The following is a 21,261-nucleotide window of genomic DNA, read 5'->3' as shown; positions in this document are numbered from 1 at the left end:
CTTTAATAATCCTGCACTGAATTGATCAAAGGTAATAGCAGACATTTAGGATAACATTACACAAGACTTCTATTTTAAATTAATGATGTTCTCTTGAACTTTCTATTCATTAAAAATATTTCTCGATGAATACAAAATGTTTCTTGAGCAGCAAAATCAGCATATTAGAATGATTCCTGAAGGGTCATGTGACACTAAAGACTGAATTAATGGCTTATGTTAACATAGATGTACTCGACAAATAAACCATGACCTGGGCCTATATTGTCCTAATCAAGCGTAACGTGATAAAGTGACAAGCGATAAAAATCTCCTCCATGTATGCCTAACAATTCGTTTTTTGGTCATAACCGCCAGGACATAGTTTAGATTTAATATGATATAACCATCCAACATGTTATCATTGGCTTTTACTGTATTGTGTAATATCACGCAGAATTTTGCTTTCAAAGTGGACCAGCAAATCGATTGTCACTGGAAACTTACCGTGTCACGCCTGGTTAAGGGTTGGGTTAAGACATCTGGCTGTTGTTTATCCGACAGCAAAATCCCCCGAAGCATTTCCATCATTCTACCCCTTGTCTCGTTTTCTTTAAAAACAGTGATACTCACACCAGCACGATCCCTCAGGTGAGGCATGGACTCATGCAGATTAGGTATCACATTTAATTTCCTTTTCAATTACCGGCGGAGTGGTAGTGGGCTGTGCCCTGGCGAGCGAGCGGAGGAAGGCCAGCTCTGATGGTGAGGTTTGGCTGCTCAATCACAGTCCGGTGGAGCAGAGGAGCAAAGGCAGCATGCCAGATGAAACACAATAATGACTTCTCAAATGCTACGACTGCACCGAGGAAATGGAGAAAGAAAATCGGACAACTTGTTCTTTTTTTTTTACATTTCCGCTGAGAAAGAGAGATGCGAGGGAGAAGGGTGTAATAGGAAGTGAAGGACAGATGAGGAAAGGAGAAAGAGAGTTGGTATGGAAATCTTGGACGGAACAAATTGAAGCATTGGCACTGACAGTGTATCTCTGACAGTTTACTCATTATAGCCGAGATGTGCCCTGCGAGTATTATAGCACTGTCAGTCAGAACTACGGTAATCAGAAGAATAAAACATGTCATTAATAAAACATTACATTATGTTTTATGTCTGTGCCTCTTTTTCAAAATATAATACAAACCTATCATTTTGTTAGAGAATGTGTTAAAGACAATCTAATTTGAACCCATTTTACTCCATAATGTGACAAAACAGGAGTTTTAGGTCCAGTTTTACTAACAGCTTTCTCCAGCACAAACTGTCTTTTGGCGTTAAAATAATAGACCTACTGTCAGGATTTAGGGGAGCCTCTAGGTGGGGGCAATTGTAACACTGAAAAATAAATCATGTAACCACTGTATCTCAAATAAAAAGCAATTTTACTGCTGTAGTTTTAATTTAATTTTAATCTAATTATATATATATATGTATATATCTAATATTATATATATATATACGTATATATATAATACAAATTTGCTTAAATGTCAGGCATAATTCAAAAAGCAAAAGTCTATTTATATTTTTTTGCAGAACTAGATTTTAATTATTTAAATATATTTTACTCAACTACATTATTTAGCTGATGAGTCTTTAATGCAATGGTACAAGATAAACATATTAACAGAAGAACTCAATGAGATCATGTGGAGATAATAGTCATTTTATCTTTTAAAAAGATTTTTAAAAAAAATAAAAATTTAAAAGCAACACTAATCATTTTAAAAGTAGTTTTACATTTAAAATATGTTTACATTCTAAAATAAAATAGCTATTTCAACACAGAAAAACAAGGTGTTTACACTGGACACTGTTACAGCTGCCCCCCATGTTGCAGCCATGATAAAATCTCATATGCTAGCTAGCCACACCTATATTATCATAGGTTGTTCATGTTAATTTTCTATCAATAACTTAGAGATAAAATGTATGTAGTTTAAATTCGCGATCATCTAAACATTTGACAGCAGCAGAAAAATACTGTACTTTGTATTTTGTTAAAAAATTCTGCTGAGGTGAAATGATTGTGCTCCTTTTCCACAGGCAGAGAGATAATCTTACTGAGCATTTGCAGATTTTCATCACTCTAGCTTGATTCTGATTGGAGGAATTGAGTGTGTTTCAATTGTCCCCAGTCTAAAGACACGCAATGACGAATTAGCGCTGAAAAGGCGTGGACACAGTTATTTTTGCGCCTGACCTTATTGAATATGTATTTCTAGGAGTTTCCCTTTCAGAAGCAAAATTTATGGGAGGAGAGAATTGAAATGAATCATGTAATGCATTTTACTAACCTTTGCGCTCGTCAAATTACTGGTATTTGCGCCCTTATTTAACGCCCCCCCAAAAAGCATGTCTTAAACTAATTTGCGCATTAAATGGCTGGTAATTTGTTGCTGGGAGGAGGCACCACAGAGATGAGGGAGTGTAAATTACATGTATATATAATTAGATATAACATATAAAAAATATTCTACTATATATATATATATATATATATATATATATATATATATATATTATATTTGTAGAAGGGAGAGGATTTTCTCTCACACGTAATTTATTTGGAATGCAAGAAGAACACAAAATATCGTTTGCCCAGCCATGTTATTTTTAATTTGCTTCAGGAAATAAAAGACGACTCGGAATCCTCAACTAGGAGTCACGCAATACAGGTCTATCAAAACTTCAAAACTTGGTGTAGGCTAGTGCATTGGTCGATATGTAAATGAAATGTTGCGTCTGTGTTCTTTAATTATTATTGGTGAAGTGACATTAAAACACGTTGTTAACATCAACACCCAAAAAAGTTTCACAGGATTATGAATGTAGCCTACTTGAAAGTGATGCACGGACTTCATCTTTTTTCTTTTTCTTTTCTCGGGGCCGGATTGCTGATGTCATTTCACGGGCATAGCTGTCCATCAATTTCATTTGCATTCAAACATGAGGTGTGAGCGGGATGCGGGAATGGCGCGTCACGTCTGCTTATCTTGCCTACTGTGTTCACCGTAAAATGCTGTATATTTAGATTTTTATTTATGTATATGTACATGTTAATATTAATATAGAACAACAGTAAATTTTTGAGCAACTGGGATGGTGCCCCCCTGGGAGTTGGTGCCCTACGCAAATTGCGTACTCTGCGTAGAGGGAGCGGCGGTACTGAATGTATCTCATAAGCTGGCTATCTTGACTGAGACTGTGCAGTCAAGAGTAATGCCATTCAGATATTCAACAGTGTTTTATGTTTGCTCTTAGAAACATCTCATAGGAGTAAAATAACACATCAAATAAATACTACTGAGTGGAATAATATATGTAGGCCTACTGCAGACTGAAGAAAGGTTCAGTGGATCAGGTGCAATATTTCAGATGAGAGATTTCATCTAAATGAATTCCAAACAATACACGCAAGAGCAACAATGACAGTCCTAAGGCAAGGCAAGGCAAGTTTATTTATATAGCACATTTCATACACAGTGGTAATTCAAAGTGCTTTACATAAAAGAAAGTGAAATAGACATTAAAAATCAATAAAAACATGGAAATAAAAATAATAAAAACAAGGAATTTTAAAATGATATAGAAATTGATTTAAAATAAATTTAAAGAAAATGATTATACATAAAATTCATTGCAGTCAGTTCGGACATATAGCACAGTGCTCATTCAAATGCACAGTTAAACAGATGAGTTTTGAGTCTTGATTTAAATGTGGCTAATGTTTTAGCACATCTGATCTCTTCTGGAAGCTGGTTCCAACTGCGGGCCGCATAATAGCTAAACGCAGACTCCCCTTGTTTTGTGTGAACCCTTGGTATTTCTAACTGACTCGATCCTAATGATCTGAGTGGTCTGTTCGGTTTATATTCAGTGAGCATATCAGCAATATATTTAGGTCCTGGGCCTTTGAGTGACTTATAAACAAGTAAAAGTACTTTAAAATCAATCCTAAATGTAACTGGAAGCCAGTGTAAGGACCTGAGGACTGGTGTGATATGCTCAGATTTTCTGGTTCTAGTCAGAATCCTGGCAGCAGCATTCTGGATGAGCTGCAGTTGTCTAATGGTCTTCTTGGGAAGGCCGGTGAGGAGACCATTACAGTAATCCACCCTGCTGGTGATAACGGCATGAACAAGTTTCTCAAAGTCTTGACTGGAAACAAAACATCTAATTCTTCAAATGTTTTTGAGATGATAGTATGCTGATAGTATGCTAAGAATGAAATGAGATTCCATGTATTCCTCTAATCCATACAAACAGACAAACTGAATTATTGTAAAGTCATCTATTGCAGTTTTGTGTCTTTACTATATTATGAATGTGATGAAATTCATACTGTAACAGTACTAATTCTATTTTTCATTTAAATTATTAGGCCAATATTTTCATTTTAAATAAATTTTTGAAAATAAATTTAAAGATTGCATTAAAAAGAAAAATTGAAATATTTTCTGTGTTATCAAACTTTTGGCCCCTGCTGTGTGCTGTAATGTGTTGGACAATCCCTTGCTCTGAGCTCTACTCTGGGATCACCGTATTTATAGTATTGAAGTAACTCTTTCATGAGCGCTAAGCATTTTGGCACATCAAAAATCTTTGGTTTGTTTACTAGAGGGGCATTACAAGCTTTTAGAAACGTACAAATACTGTTTGTTTTATCTTGAGAAGCCAGCTGCTAAAGCAAGGCTGGATATGGGAATTGAAAACAAATGCAATTTGCAGATTTATTTTCTCCTCTGTCACACAATCCCCTTCGATGTCACTGTCATTTTGTGTGCTGCATGCCTGCTCACTACTGTTTTTATAAACAACCAAAAAAATCCATTCTACTCATGAGCTCATGCTATTGAAACCGGGTTATATGCTTTGTCAAGTGCAAACCCTCAGAGAATTCTAATCAATATATATTTATAAGTTGAAAAACTAAATCCAAACTGTTATTAAAAACTATTATTCTTAAAGGTGAAGTGTAGAGAATGTGCAGAGGCAACAATTCAAGGATCAAGTGAATATTGTACACACTGTGGTGCTTTAAAAGGTTTGTTTGAGCCAAGGACAAGGATTGGCTGGTTAGCATGACTCTGGTAGCTCCAAACAATAGTGTTTAAAACAATAGTGTTTGGACCCTTCGCAAATACTCCAAACCCCCCGCTTCGTTATTGTTGCTATATGTCCTATAAGCCATGCCGCTCTTCACATCACATCATGTTCTTAGACAATGAAAAATACATTGTGGAGCAAAGAGGAAACTGACAACAGACAAGACAAAGCAGGTTACTTTAGAAATAATGTCTTAGCTTTCAATTTTTTGTATTTTGTTTTTAAGAAATTCAAACAATAAATACTGTTTTGTGGCTCTTTAATGTCGTCACAGATCGCTGTAGTGCATCAGCTCAAGCAGCACGTGAACCGATCATCTCTTCCCCTTTACTTGTTTTAGCTTGAAATAAACATGAATGAAAATCAGAAGTTATCTTGATTCAACCACGGAAAGACGACGATACACAATTTTTTCAAGTTCAAGTCCATTTACCTTAATCTACTCTCCTGCCTGGTTTGTTTGTCGGACAAAAATGGCGTTAATGATTGGTGAGATTTCCTGTCAAACAAACTCCCTGCAAAGTGTCAATTAAAATAAATTTCACGACTTCACAACACAATCAGCAGCACTTGTGACATAATGCTGATTATCATGAATTTTTTTTCCACCCATCCCACCATTTTCTACATAAAAAGCAAAAGTCTGGTTTACAGTTTGTAGATATAATAGTAGTGAAATGGGCCAATTTGCAAGTGTTAAAATAATCAATGATTCATAATAAAGCCACAAGACTTACTAACCTTTTGTGTAAGCTATATCCCATTTATATGCATTGCAATGACAATTTAGTGGCTAAAAGCCTGAAATGATGAGAATAACTTTACACCTTCAGAAAACACGAAACATTAACGTTATTTTATCACAAGCTTCATAAAAGAAGTGCATTGATTATACTAAATGTGTACTTGTAGCATACTTCAAATCTTAAAAGCATATATATATTTTTAAAAACTTGTCCACAGAACAAAATGCTATTAAATAAATGTACTTAAAGATAGTGTTTATTAACATACTTAATTATTCTTTTAAAAGGTGCACTTTGTAATAATGTCAAATAAAACATTTCAAAGTCATTTTAAAAAATCGTTTTAATATTTAGTCATGTTTTAACGAAGTACACTTATTTTGATAACATACTCATATGCACATACAGTATTTGATTATAATTTTAACTAGTGTGTTGAACTGGTTAATATAAGTTAATATATTTCATAATTTCAAATGTGTAATTACAAATTTATTTAAATATATAAGATGCGAGTTTCACAATAAAGTATATTTTAGTTTACCATAAGTGATTTCAGTACATTCAGCAGTACATTTATTTATTTATTTCGTCATTTAGCAGACGCTTTTATCCAAAGCGACTTACAAATGAGGACATAAGGAGCAATCAAAACCAACAAAAGAGCAACAACATGCAAGTGCTATTACCAGTCTTGGTTAGCCTAACGCAGTACAGATAATTATTATTATTATTATTTATTTTTTTTAATAAAAAAGACATATAGTTAAAATAAAATTAGAATAGAGAGTGCTAGAGTTAGAGGGTCAAGTAAAGATGGAAGAGATGAGTTTTTAGCCATTTCTTGAAGATGGGTAAGGATTCAGCTGCTCGGATTGAGTTGGGCAGGTCATTCCACCAGATGGGAACAGTAAATGAAAAAGTCTGTGGAAGTGTTTTTGTGTGTCTTTATGATGGTACAATAATGCGTTGTTCACTTGAAGAACGCAAGCTTCTAGAGGGCACATACGTCTGAAGTAATGAATTTAGGTAAAGGGGTACAGAACCAGTGGTGGTTCTGTAGGCAAACATTAATGCCTTGAATTTAATGCGAGCAGTTATTTGTAGCCAGTGTAAATTGATACAAACTGAGGTGTGACGTGCGTTCTTTTCGGCTCATTAAAGATTAATCTTGCAGCGGCATTTTGGATTAATTGTAGAGGTTTAATAGAATTGGCTGGAAGACCTGCCAAGATTTTAACCATGTTATTTCAAATACAATAGAAGTAATTATGAAAATACTTGTAAAAATTCACTAAAGTCCTACTTATGGTCAAAAAGGCACTAATTGCATTTAATCTAATTTAAACTATACATTTTCAATTAATTGCAATTGGCATTCAATAGTATATTCTTTTATTATTTCTGTAATAAGTACTCCTTTTAAAAGTATGCTGAAGTGTACTCCTGTACACTGCTGACAATTTAGCTTTTCTTGTATTTAACACAGAATATTTGTTTAAGGCCCCTAATTGTAGTTTAGGCGGCCATATGACATGTGAAGACTAAAATGCATGCACTCGACAGATTTCTCCACCACACACTACAACATGTATAGCACTAGTGATAATGATGTCACTAATGATGTAAAGAGACAGTCTCTACAATCTCTTTACACATCTTTTCACTTTAAATACTTCTCTGTGGGATGCTGTTACATATCTTGAAATCATATTATTAAACTGTCTGGTTCCTCTTCACAAGAGAGAGTCACGCATAACGTGGTGTCCTTTTTTAGCGAGCAGCAAGTGATCAAGTGCTCATGTCACACTACACATGGCCAAAGACAGAGATCAGCCAGCCCTGACAGAAGGTTGGGGGAGTGAAGGCTGCATCGCTCCAGACTATGAGCTCATGGAGCGTCTCCGGGAAAAGTGGCCCACAAATTAAAAAAAAGTGTTCTTTCTGAGGGTATACATTTTATTAAGATTATTAAAAAAAACAGCAAAAGTTTAGTATAGGGACAAATTCTCACTAATAACTAGTTGCTTATAAGCATATTAATAATATGTTTATTAGTGCTTATAAAGCATATACTATATTCTGCATGACCATATTCTACAGTACATGCCTAATCCTACCCAATGCCTAAACTTAACATCCAACTTACTAAATTTGCATCAGCAAATTAATTTAACGCACATCAGCAAATTAAAAATTAATAACTAAATTAATAATCAGCAAATTAGGAGTTTGAGGCTAAAAAAATCAGTTTATGGTTTGTTAATAGCGAATATTCGACCTTAAAATAAAGTGTGACCAACCATAACCCCCCAACCCACCCCAAATAACAAACACAAAACAAAAACAAAAAAGACAAACAAAAAACAACATACAATAATATAAAAAACTTATAATAATTTTAAATTAAAAACATAGTTTTTTTTCTATGGTTATTTATTTAAAATAAATATTTGGGGAAAATTAAACACACACACACACACACACACACATACTAAATTATTTCTAACAAATATGAAATTTAATATAATTATCATTTTCTGTAATATTTCCATTTGCATACAGTCTACAGTCATTACAGAAAAATGTGAACGTGAAAATGTTTTGTGACAGTTCATCCAACTATGACATGTGAAAACAGAATATTGGTTTATTTACATTAAATATTACAAAATATAATGATAAATAAATAAAAAATATATAAGAAAAAAAATCTAATTTACCCTTTTTTCAATTATTCTTTATATTTATATATTATTTATTTTAGGCACTACATGGCTATGTTTACAAGAAGTTCAGAAGGTTAAATGTTGTATGGAATGATTAAAGGCTGTTCCAATTTTGCGAACATACAAGAGAACAGTGATTCAAAACTTGTTTAAGATTTGGTTTTATCTGTCAGGTGACCTTTTCTCTAGACTGCACAGCTCTATTCTGCAGCCAGAATCCATAAATCCCAGGGTGACTATTCATTCATGATATACAGCTGCCTCTAAAACAGTCTGGCCAAGAAACAAAGTATTGACATGTTAAATTGAGCATGATGTTTCATTGCTTGCCAATTGCTATTCTTCCTATGTCAAAGTGAGAGCTTTTTCAATGCAATGGTTTGATCAGGAGCTGCCAGCTGTGCTCTCTGAGATGCTCGCGCAGAGTTTTGTCTCTCTAAACAAACTTTAGTAAACTCCCAGAGGAATGGCTGAACTATTTACAGCAGTCTTTAAAGATACAAACAGAAAAGAGCCATGATTCCCTTGACAGCCAATTGTGAATAAAGAAGCTTTCTGTGGCTCGGACTAACATCAAACGCAAATGAGCTAGATTTCTCAGGTGGCAGATGGTGCTTTCAAAACATTGTTAAAATTCCAGATTAGCACCAGCTCCAAAAATAAATGATCTGTGACAAACTTTGTGTAAGCTTATGCATGATCAAGGTCCCTCATTGTGAGTGATAACAGAGGAGTTAAAATAAACAATAGCTGAGGATGCAAATGACTAAGCTGTTTGGAGTTGTGGAGAATGACATTCAGTGGGGTCCAAAAGTCAGAGACGGCTTTTTACTTTTTTACAACATTTGTCATTAGAAATTGTATTGTCAATATGACCCATACAGCATCTTGTGCTTCCATGGAAGAACTATCTTTACAAAAGTCACTAATATGTTATAGCTAAAAGAAACAGTTCACCCAAAACTGAAAATTTGCTGAAAATTTACTCACCCTCAGGCCATCAGAGATGTAAATTATTATTATTATTTTTTTTTAAATTGGAACAGATTCTGAGAAATTTTGTATTACATCACTTGCTCATCAATGGATCCTCTGCAGTGAATGGGTGCCGTCAGAATGAGAGTCCAAACAGCTGATAAAAACATCACAATAATCCACAAGTAATGCAAGTATTAAACAAATCCATCATTAAGATGTTTAACTTCAAATCATTGCTTCCAGCCACAATATTGCTTTCTCCAGTGAAAAAGTCATCTCATCTGAATCAGGAGTGAAATATACACAAATCAAGCACCGTTTAAAAGAGAAAACAGTTCTAAACAAATATGTCAGTAGGACAACATGGCATGGAGTTTTCCACTGAAGGGTATTTATGAACTGGTGTTTTGTCCAAAAGTGATGGTTTTAAGTAAAAAAACAAACAAACATCTGTTGTTGATTATACAAAGACAGCTTTTCACTTCACCGAACATTAAAACAGTAGCATTCTGTATATTTTACAGAATGTCTGTAAATATACAGAAGTTTTCTGTTTTCAGCCCGCTAAATTTGTAATACAGTACCATACTGTAAACGCATTGCATTGTGGGATATATTTATTTCGCGCTCAATTCAAATGTGATGTGATCTCCAAAGAAGAAGAAATGTGAACAGTGTATTACAGGCAAACTAGATTCGTCCGCGGGAATTAATTGAACAAAATAATTATTCGCGTTATTAAGATAAGCCAGTGGTTTGTGAATCTGTGCGTAGATAAGCTTTGTGAGCTTCGTTTCGCGTTTCAAGCGTTAGTGCCTGTGACGCAGCAAACAATGGACGACGCTGCCTGAGCAGACGCGGAGATAATTTGTCACCTGAATCATCTAACCTGTGCCTGAGATGATGCTAATCGACTGGAGCATGAGAAGATGGATTAATGTTGGACTAAGTATCGATACGGTAAGCTTGTCTTTTTTTCATTCACATTTCTACATTGTTTCCACGCATGGTTTGATTTTGGGAACGTTAAACTTAACTTAAATCCCGAGTTAGCAATTCACTTGGGTAAAATTGGTTTTATATTCGCACATTCACAACATTCACATATTTCCGCGTTCAATAACTTTCTAATTATTTGTGCAATAAAGTTATTTTTGCGGACTAAGCCAGAGCGCGCACACGCACGTCACACACCGGATGCGTGCGCGCACTCAGATCACTTGGACATGGTTGTGTACAAGAGGTAAAAAACTGTATAAATACTGTTCATTTTCTCACACAAACCGCTCGTTTCGTGTCTTAGGCCATCAATGTGTAGTTACGATGGGGAATTGTTTAATTTGGATTTCTCTGTGCGTGTTCTTTTTCCCTCTTATAGAGACGGTGACCTATACCTGCCATTATATGACTGACAAGCTAGAACGATTTGACCTAAACATATCAAAATTGGATCTACTGAAGAAAAAAAGACACCTACATCTTGGATGCCCTTGGGGTAAGCTGATAGATACCAAATTTTTATTTCAAAGTGAACTATCCCTTTTAAGATGTTTATGCACACCTTCCTTTAATCCAACAATCAAAAACAACTTAAATAGCAAATAAGACACACATTCACATGACCTGCTTCTGATTATTATTTTTTTATTATTATTATTTTTCAGGCTGAACAATCTGATGAAGATCCGGTGCTAATGTAAGTGCTTCCCATTTGTAGTCCATGTTAAAAAATGTCAGTTCTATGATCGTGCTTTTTAATGTGTTATAATTTTGCCAGCACATGAAAATCCATAGTCATGTTCCTAATGCTTATTTCAAAAGTAGTATTCCTGATTGCTTCCATGTCTTCCATGGTCCTACAGCTGCTCCCACACTTGCAGAAATTAGATGGTCTTACCCTTCAAGCAGATGTAAGTAGAGATTACTTAAAGCATGTTGCAAATAAATGTGATTTTATGTCTTGGTTCTGTTAGTGATGGTTGTGCTGTCTTCTTAAAAATTGTTTCAGGTATTCACCACTCAATCTGATGTCCAGCAGTGTCTACATTTGCCAGAGAACACAACCTATAATTCTTGGTAAGTAAACAGTAAAGGTTTAGTACACCCTAAAATGAACATTAAGTCATCATTAACGCTATGGAAGCATATGGGTAGCAAAATTCAGTTTGAAATATGTAAAATGGCAATGCATTTCTGTATTTTAATTGACATTTTACCCTAAATATGTGCAAAGTTTAGTGCAAAATGAAAATGGAAATTCAGTTATATAATTTACATATGATATTTTCTACAATTGTGCATCCTGTTGCCAAGCCCTGCCTTGATGTAGCCTAAAGATTGACAGGTCGGGGGTGTTGCATTTTCAAATACATTTCGAATGCATTTTCAAATCCACATTAACTTTATATTCATCATGGGGTATTAAATGAAAATGCAATTGAAATGTCTTATATATAAGTGTCAATGCATTTAAGAAAAATAAAAGATATTTTAAATTACAAATTTTCTACCTTTTTACTGCACCTTTGGATCAGAATGCATTCTGAAATTACAATTATCATGTGGTATTATGATGTAAAAACAGTTTTTGCTTGGACATGTTAAACATCTAATCAATTTGGGTAATACATTTTAATTTCCATTTTGCAACTTATAAAGCATTAAAATATGTTTTTAATTTGTGTATTAAAACTAGTGTAGGAAATGGCAAATGTACATTTTATAATTTAAATAAAATTTATGTGATATACAATAAAATACATATGTGCACTAAATATTGCACATATGTATAAGAAAATGTAAATTGAAATATATCACCATTTTACGTATTGCATTTCAATTGAATTTTGCTACCCATATGCTTCCATGCACCCTGGTGTTGTTCTAATGCCCTATGACCTTCTTTGTTTTTTGGACCACTAAAGGAGAATAATACAAATTTAAAAAAAAAAAAGCCTGCTCACGCTTGTCCATATAATGGCAGCGATAGTGACCAGCATCAAGATACAATAGTATCACAGAATGTTCACATGCAACATGTCATGTATTCCAAGTGTTCTGAGGGAATGCAATATTGTTTAATGAAAATCCTGACACTGACATTGGTCTTTTGTGCTCGACTGTGCATTCATGAGATACTATTATTATGCAGTTCACAGCTATAGTTGTGAACCCTGTAAATGGGATTTCCCTGCACATATTTCAGATTTAGTTTAATAGTTATGTTGAGTTGAACTATGTATAGACAACTAAACAGAACTGCAATGGAACCCACAATAGTTTATTTGAAGTATTTTCTTTCTTTTTTTATTTTCAGGTCAATCTCTAAGCAACCAGCGGTAAATGTTGAGCAGCCCAACTTTGTCTCTGGCCTTGCAGTGCTGTTTGTATTATTGTATGATTTCAACCTCCAGTATCAGGAAGAGGTGGCATGCACCCTTGCGACTGAGGTTAGCATATTTGCCATTGATATATATATATGATAGAGTGAATTGTCACTAACTTGTTTTGACAGTATTTGTAAAGTACTTAAGTATATTTTAACAAATATTTTATACAGTTGATTAAAGAGCTGAATGACATATTGCATATTTAACATTATCATGTAGTCATGTAATCACATCGTAAGTGTTGCAATTCTCTGTGCTGTCTCACAGAACTCACTTCTGTGAGATGCTGTGTGTATATATATATATATATATATATATATATATATATATATATAATTAGACATATACATAATGTTCACTTTTTTTATTTTCTGTCTTTTAGATGCTTTCTCAACATCAACCCTGAATGTGCATCAAAAACCAAGAAAGGAAAAGTGACTTACAAGAAGACTGGACATGTTGTGTAAAAAAAGAACAGTACTGTAAACCCACATGTTTCCTCTCTTCTGAAAGACTTTTAAAAAATATATTTCTGAAAAACCTTTCCATTCTTTAAAAGTAAATAAGATTACTGTATGTTGAATTACTTGCTAATTGTTAATTGCATTTTACATGTTTTATATTTAAAAGAAAAAGGAAAAAAAAACTACAGCTGGCATTTCAGCCAGTAAATTCATATAAGGCAATTGCCTGGTCTTTTCTTCAAAATAAATAAAATGTTTTAAAACTCAGAAAATATTATTTTCTCTATTTTTTTGTGAATACTGTTATGAAAAAGTATATTTTTAATTTTGTAAATCCAAGAGTACTGAAATAAAAGCAGGATTTACAGTATTCCCTGTAAAGAGCACAGTGTAATACTGTAAAAAAAAGTTATATAACAGTATAATACTGTATTTCGTAAATACAGTACAGAACTGTAAATGTTGTGTACAGTAGTAGTACTGTAAAAATACAGTATGTGGCTGGCAACCCAGCTGCCAGTATTATACTGTAAATTTACAACGAAAAGTTTTACAGTGTGTGGGTTGCACCAACAAGGATTAAATTAAGCAAAGTTTAGAGCTAATCAAGGATTTGTTGATCTGTGTTTTATTTTAAATCGAGTTGTGTTGCACCACTTAATTTTAAACTGAAATTAACAAATCGGGGATTAGATTTCTAACCTGCAATTAAAACCTCCATCTACGATTAATTTTCTCCACCATGATGGATTTGTCATGTAGGCCTAGGCCTACTTAATCAGCAAAATTCCTTATCCTCTGTCTCTGACATAAATTGTTTTTGTCGATAAAGGAAATAAACTTGTAAAAGGTCAGCGGTCTTTATGAAACGCTATAGAGACATCGTTGGGCTGATCAAGCAAGCAATAAAACTTTGAGGCAGTGCATACGGATTTTATTATCTGAGTTTTAAATCTGAGTTTAAAGTTATGGAGCAACAGGATTAAAGTTAATCTATTTTAAATATAAAATAAATCCAGGATCAAACTGATGGTTTAAAACCTGTTTATTTTAGGTTTAGGTATGCAAGGTTTAAAGTTTGGTGCAACAGAATTATTAGATAAACCTTGATTTTTTTGATTAATCCTCGTTGGTGCAACCCACCCTAGATGTTTAACCTCTCATTCTGACAGCAACCATTCAATGCAGAGGATCCACTGCCATTTTCAGCAAATTTTAATTTTTGGGTGAACTATTCCTTTTAAATACTTACTTGATGTCTGACCAATAAATAGTGCAGAACATTAAATATTTCTAAATAATTTGCTGTACATTTCCATCATAATTGTTGTTTTAAATATAATATGTTGGTTATCTCCAGGTTTAAATTTAAACTTTGAATTCCAGATATTCAAAGCATTCTAAGACTTTCAAGATATCAAGATAAAAAGAGGCCATTATATAGTCATGAAAATAAAATAGAGCTGACAGAAACTAAAATCTGTTTTAGTTTCTGAAAGACATATATGTTCTCCACAAAGAAAGAACCTCCTGAGATGCACAACAGAAAAAAATGGGATAATTCACTGTATTGACCTTTAAACAATGGGGTGCATCTCTTGCACAAACTGTCATTCAGCTTCAGCTGTGCTTTATACTTTTAACTTTAAGCATCAGGCTGTTGAAAAAAAAAAAAGATTAGAAAAAATAGAGAGACGACACTTTTCCATGGCTTTCTGTATGTTTTGAAAATCACTCTACTCAGTCAATAATACCTGGAAAATTAAATTAGGCCATTATGCACCTGGTTACCATGGCAATAGCAAGACCAAGTGATCCCTTGGTGTCTCTCAAGTACTTTACGGATGGTCTCATTGACTCATGCATTCTGATAACTCTCATTCCTGCAACAGTTCTGCTGTTTTCATGACGTTTTATGACTTTGCTCAGAACATAAATATTCCAAAAGTCTGTTTTGTATTTAGTTGCATAACTGCTTCTTTTTCCTTTCAGGTTACAATTACTGCACCTTAGGCAGGTCTATTTGTCCTCTGTCAAAGACAAACAATGCAGATTGCTCGTTCATCTGCATCAGTATATAATTAGCTTATTCTGAGCTGAGGTCTTGTTTGCCGTGCCAAATGTCCATAAGGACCGGTATAATTTTGTAAATACAGACCATACAAAACAAGGGATTAATCCAGAATGTAACACAATAAATTTGATTTATATTATCTCTCTCAAGATATGTAAGCCTATCTGGGGTTTGAATTTTACTTGTGTAATCAACTGTGTAACTGGCAACTAAATTGACTTTTGAGTATACATTTGATTTAATGAGGTATCAGAGCTTTGGTAAAGCTACCAAACTACATTATAGATTTGCTCACAATTCCCAGAATTACTCACTAAATGCCTACAGACAACATTGTATGATAAATGGACAAACACACAAGCCATTTTTAAGGGAAAACTGGCTTAACTGGCTATCTCTATGCTGCATTACAGTGTGCAGGGAAAGAATACCCTTTATAAACTTATTTAATCAAATCCACCATTTTGGGGTAAAAACTGGCTGAGGTGAGAGAAGTTATATTGTGTTATAAGTGTTTGCATATCATCTCATATTAAATATGCTATCATCTCTAAATACATGATTATACACACCATGTACAATGTGACAATAGTGTCAACTTTGAGCTGTATGAAGAACCAACCATATGCTACTATATTCAGTCTGTGATGATGCAATTTTAATCCAGTTTAATATATTTTGTACGGTGGCCGAGAGAGCTCAACGCACTGCAACTTCAGTAAACAACTGCAGACTGCAGTAGAAAAACACGTGCAACACATCTTCATCAGTTTGACAACACACTTGCTGCAAATGCTCACAACTCAACCAAATAAAGTATTTTATTTGCAGTGCGTTTCTTTATCTGGTTGTGCTGTGAGCATTTGCAGCAAGTGTGTTGTCAAACTGATGAAGTTTTTTTCTTAATTTGCGCATGTTTTTTTCTATTTGCAGTGCGTTTCTTTATTTGGTTGTGTTGTGAGCATTTGCAGTGCGTTTGTTGTCAAATTGATGAAGTTTTTTTCTTAATTTGCAGGTGTTTTTTTTTCTATTTGCAGTGCGTTTCTTTATTTGGTTGTATTGTAAGCATTTGGAGTGTGTGTTGAAAAATTTACAAAGTTGTTTTTTTAATTTGCAGGCGTTTTTTTCTATTTGCAGCGTGTTGAGCTCTTTCAGCCACCGTAATTTTGTATATATTTTGATCCAGTTCGATTAATCACAATTTCATGGTCCAAGTATGTAAAATGTTTAATTTTTACATTCATGTTATTAAAATGCAACCACCATCAAAACTTCAAACTCAGAAGCATGTACCGAGATGATTAGTTGAAAATAAATTCACCAGACACATGTTTTCACCTTATGAATAAGGCACTCTCCGCTGATTTTATATGCCAACTTCCAAAATCTTGGAAGATTTTGAAATATCAACACCAATATATCAATAAAGTGCGCAGGCCTACTGATGTGCCCAAGTTTACTTTTTCTTAACTGCAGTTCTTGCAGGTTTGTTGTGCTGTTGCTTTCTGGTTGGCTTTACTCCTACTTTTGAGTCCAACTTTCATGCATCATGTATCTGCTCATTTGCCTAAAGTTGATTCTGCTCAACTTTCATCTCTATGGTGTCTGTCACTCATGTCGCTGGAATTCACCAACTGTCCTTTAAAATAAATACTATCTTGCGGCTTTGTCCCTGCCAACCACAGTGTGAACGCTCATTGAAGGTCATTCCGAATTTAAAATGTTGCTGAGTGAAATCGAATCATTGAACCCTCTCAAGAAACCTGAAACAAAAAGAGGGGCGGGGTATTATTAAAAGAAAGCTACATATATTTTTAAACAAATAGAAGTCTATGTAATAGGTTTCAGACAGTTCAGCATAGATAAAAGTTTGTTATTAATACTTATGTTTTACATTTTTTTATTTCTCTCTCTTTTTTTTTTTTTTTTGGAACAAGATGTAACCGTAACAGCTTTCCATTAGAGTTCACTTGCAAGCGGTTCAACGATTTGCTTCAGCGTTTAAAAGTGAACTTATTTTATTTTGTTATTTTATTTGATTACATTTTAATAGTCGATTCCGTTAAAGACATTGTATAATTCGCATGCTACTGCATTAGCCGCGGTGGTAACACTTTAGAATAAGGTTCCATTTATTAACATTAGTTAATGCATTAACTAACATGAACAAACAATGAACAATGCATTTATTACATTATTTATTAAACTTTGTTAATGTTAATGAAAATACAGTTGTTAATTGTTTACTCATGTTAGTTCACACTACATTAACTAATGTTAACAAACACAACTTGTGAATTTAATAATGCATCAGTAAATGCTGAAATTAACATTAAGATTAATAAATTCTGTAGAAGTATTGTTCATTCTTAGTTCATGTTTACTAATGTTGTTAACTAATGTTAATAAATGGAACCTTATTCTAAAGTGTTACCGCCGCGGTATATGATTTGCGCACGTGCGACATGTAATTTATGTGAGAATTATAATACTTGATATTGATGGATACACATTCCGCGCTCTCTCTCTCTCTCTCTCTCTCTCTCTCTCTCTCCCAACCCTTTTGTTTCTTCCACGTGCCCATACTTGGGTCTCTCCCCTCCTCCTCTCTCATCATTACGCATTCAGTCTCACTCAGCGCTCTGTTAACCGCTGGTGTTTAGGATAGCTTAAAATCGTAGGCAAAACACAGTAGTGTTAATTGCAATGCCACACTGGGAACGATAGAAATCTACAAATATATTCAAACATTTGCATACTTCAAAGCCTGCATAAACCAACCGTCGCACTCAAGTGTCTTCAAACATGAGCATCATCTCGGATGGCCGTGATGTTCTTGATGGAGATATGCGTGCTGACACTTCATGACAAAAGATATCCAACTCTATTTTTCAGCATCCGATCAGCTGTGGTAAAGAAGAGGAGAGAAGAGCGCAAGATGAAAAGCACGGGCTTACTACTGGGTTACTTTTTGATGAAAGTTCTTGTGTGCGACGCAGAAGGAGAACCTGAGAAAAACCTGGATGGTTTGGTGACGGCGTCGGGGTCCAACGACTCCAGAGACGGGGAGAACGGTCTCTCTGAGACCCCTCACACGGAGGAAAGGTGTCGGGGCTATTATGATGTCATGGGTCAGTGGGATCCTCCGTTCGTGTGCCGGACTGGTAGCTACCTGTACTGTTGCGGCACCTGTGGCTTCAGGTTCTGCTGCGAGTTTAAGAACTCCAGATTAGATCAGACCACCTGCAAAAACTATGATACCCCGCCGTGGTCCATGACGGGCAGACCACCGCCGAAGATGATGGACCAACACGATCCGACTAAGGATAAAACCAATTTGATTGTGTATATCGTATGCGGAGTAGTTGCTATCATGGCGCTGGTTGGGATATTCACCAAACTTGGCTTGGAGAAGGCGCATCGACCTCACAGAGAGAACATGTCGAGGTAAGTGGCTTGTGTTTACAAGTTCAAGTTCAAACGATGTTGTAAATTTTCTGCGTTATTGTTGTGGAGCTGATTTTATCCAGTGGGAATGAAAGAACATGGGGATTCAAAAAATCGAATTCTTCCAAAACCAAATATGTATGCTTTTTTTACATCTCTATGTGTAGCTACATGTATTTGTGTCTATTATTTATCCTTTCAAGAAGTTGTTGTAAATTGTTGTATGAGATGAGTTTATTCCAGGGGGAATAAAAAGATACAAAATGAGATCTCCTTAATATCTCAATATCTGTTTCTTGTAGAAAACAATGAGATTAAACCAAGAGCAAATTGAGACGTTTACTTAATGCAAGTCACTTGCTTGTTTTTATTCCAGAGTTTCAGAAAACATCTTACAATGTCACAAACAGTTCTACAGTTTGCAAGATATCAAAAGTCTGCAATCAAATGTTTCATTACGGACTCAAATATTTGTCATGACAGCCTTCCTGAAATATCAGAGCTATTGCTGTTTGCTGATTTTATAGCTCAACAATCTCAATATAGGTCAACAATGACCTCATTTGTATGTATTTTATTATGTATTGAGAAGATTTGTTTGTTTTGTTTATTTACATTGATATCAATTTGAAATAGAACTGAGAACTGAGCTTATGTCTTCTGAGCTATCAATGAGAAGCATCTAAACTTGACAGTTTTCCTCTGGGATGTCATTCAGTGTAGTTCAAGGCTTTCAAAGCTTACACTGATAAAACTCTATCTATCACCATGACCTTGTACTAGTTTTTCCTAACCTCTATTGGCTTCATTTTCCTGTCTAGTTATCACTCAGGCAGTAGACAACACTGACATGTACAGAAGTACAGAAAATACTCCTTTAGTTTCACAGACAGATATTTATTTGAGGTTCAAGGTTTAGTAGGCCTATAGTGGTGCAATGTACAAAGTAACTTTCTTTCAAATCAAGAAAAAGGGTTCCCTTTCAGTCGCTCACGTTCGACGTAATGTCGACGTGACGACATAATTGGGATCACTTCAGAGAGCCCTATCAACTTCGAGTATCTACAGAACAAGCCAATGAACGTTGGCGTGCGTGAACACGTCACGCGTCCCCGCCCCGCTGCGCGGGTATAAACAGGAAGCGGGCGCACGTACACATTGTCTTTCGCTTCAGAGCCGAGCTTTCACTTCCGAACTCTACAGTAAGACTGCCTTGAGAACAAGAAGAGGACTCTCCTTGTGTTGGTGTGACGGCGCGATCAGCGGTGGCCGCGAGCATTGCAGCTCACAACTGCTGTTTTCACAGCACTATTGTGCTGTGTGTGTGTGTCCTTCAGGAGATGGCGAAGGCGCCACTCCTTCCCCCGGTGGAGGGCCGGGTGGAGAATCTTTTGTTTCCTTATCCTTTTGTTCCGCCACTGACCCACGGGTCAGTGGTACCCACATTCTCAAAGAAAGAGCAATTTCTGAAATCTCTGGGCCCCAAGAGGGCACGCTTGGCAGTCGACGACGCCACCATGCCTTGTCACACCCGAGCCCCTCTTTCATCGCCAGCGGGCAGCAGTGGCCGTGTCCTGGACGCACTGACGCCTCCGCACACTCTCTCTGCCCTTCGACGGAAGCAGGTATGTGCTGCACCACACACTCCGGAACTTGAACTTGAACTTGAACTTGACGCGTACTTTCATGTCTCGATTCTCCCTCGACACAGACCGTTTATTCGCTTTGCGTTCGAGGGACGGGCATATCAGTACAAGGTCTTACCCTTCGGGCTGGCCCTGTCGCCCCGCGTCTTCACGAAAGTCGCGGAGGCGGCCATTGCTCCCATGTGCGAGCGAGGTGTTCGCATTCTCAACTACCTCGACGACTGGCTTATTCTAGCCCAGTCGAGAGAGCAGTTGTGCGAACACAGGGACATGGTGCTCAGCCACCTCAGCCACCTAGGGCTTCGGGTCAACTGGGAAAAGAGCAAACTCACCCCCGGGCAGAGGATCTCTTTTCTCGGTATGGAGTTGGACTCGGTCAACAGGACAGCGCGCCTCACCGAGGCCAGTGTCCATTCAGTGTTGAGCTGCGTGAGCACGCTCAGACGCAGAACAGCGGCACCACTGAAACTCTTTCAGAGGCTCCTGGGACATATGGCATCTGTAGCCACGGTTATGCCGCTCGGATTGCTTCATATGAGGCCGCTCCAACACTGGCTCCACGATCGAGTCCCGAGATGGGCGCGGCAGAGCGGCTCGTGCCGGGTTCAAGTGACTCCGCACTGTCGCCAAACTCTCAGCTTGT

At 35.9% G+C, this 21,261-nt stretch overlaps 2 protein-coding genes across 3 annotated transcripts in view; both read left to right on the top strand.

Annotated features, from left to right (window-relative positions):
• Nucleotides 1–10,201: 10,201 nt before the first annotated feature.
• LOC306850925 (uncharacterized protein) lies at nt 10,202–13,719 on the top strand. 2 transcript variants are annotated; one of them, XM_079386897.1, is made up of 6 exons: nt 10,202–10,558; nt 10,977–11,093; nt 11,263–11,508; nt 11,607–11,674; nt 12,915–13,047; nt 13,370–13,719. In XM_079386897.1, exons 3-6 carry the CDS (start codon nt 11,395–11,397, stop codon nt 13,391–13,393), a joined length of 339 nt encoding a protein of 112 aa, XP_079243023.1. In that variant the 5' UTR covers nt 10,202–10,558; nt 10,977–11,093; nt 11,263–11,394; the 3' UTR covers nt 13,394–13,719. The 2 variants fall into 2 exon arrangements, with proteins under 2 accessions (XP_079243023.1, XP_079243022.1); XM_079386896.1 differs by lacking the exons at nt 10,202–10,558; nt 10,977–11,093 and having other exon boundaries at nt 11,254–11,508; nt 13,370–13,479.
• Nucleotides 13,720–18,346: 4,627 nt separating this feature from the next.
• Nucleotides 18,347–21,261, top strand: part of LOC306856901 (protein shisa-9B-like) — a gene marked incomplete at both ends in the record, with an annotated part of 38,867 nt that continues 35,952 nt past the window's right edge. Inside the window, one exon of the mRNA XM_079396444.1 lies at nt 18,347–18,972. Within this exon, the coding sequence (XP_079252570.1) occupies nt 18,347–18,972 (626 nt within the window). The remainder of the gene's footprint in view (nt 18,973–21,261) is intronic.

The sequence above is a fragment of the Barbus barbus genome (assembly GCF_936440315.1).
Source record: "Barbus barbus genome assembly, chromosome: 3".
Lineage (NCBI taxonomy): Eukaryota > Metazoa > Chordata > Actinopteri > Cypriniformes > Cyprinidae > Barbus > Barbus barbus.
The sequence above is the reverse complement of the archived record's forward strand: the minus strand, read 5'-3'. Positions and strand labels throughout refer to the sequence as shown.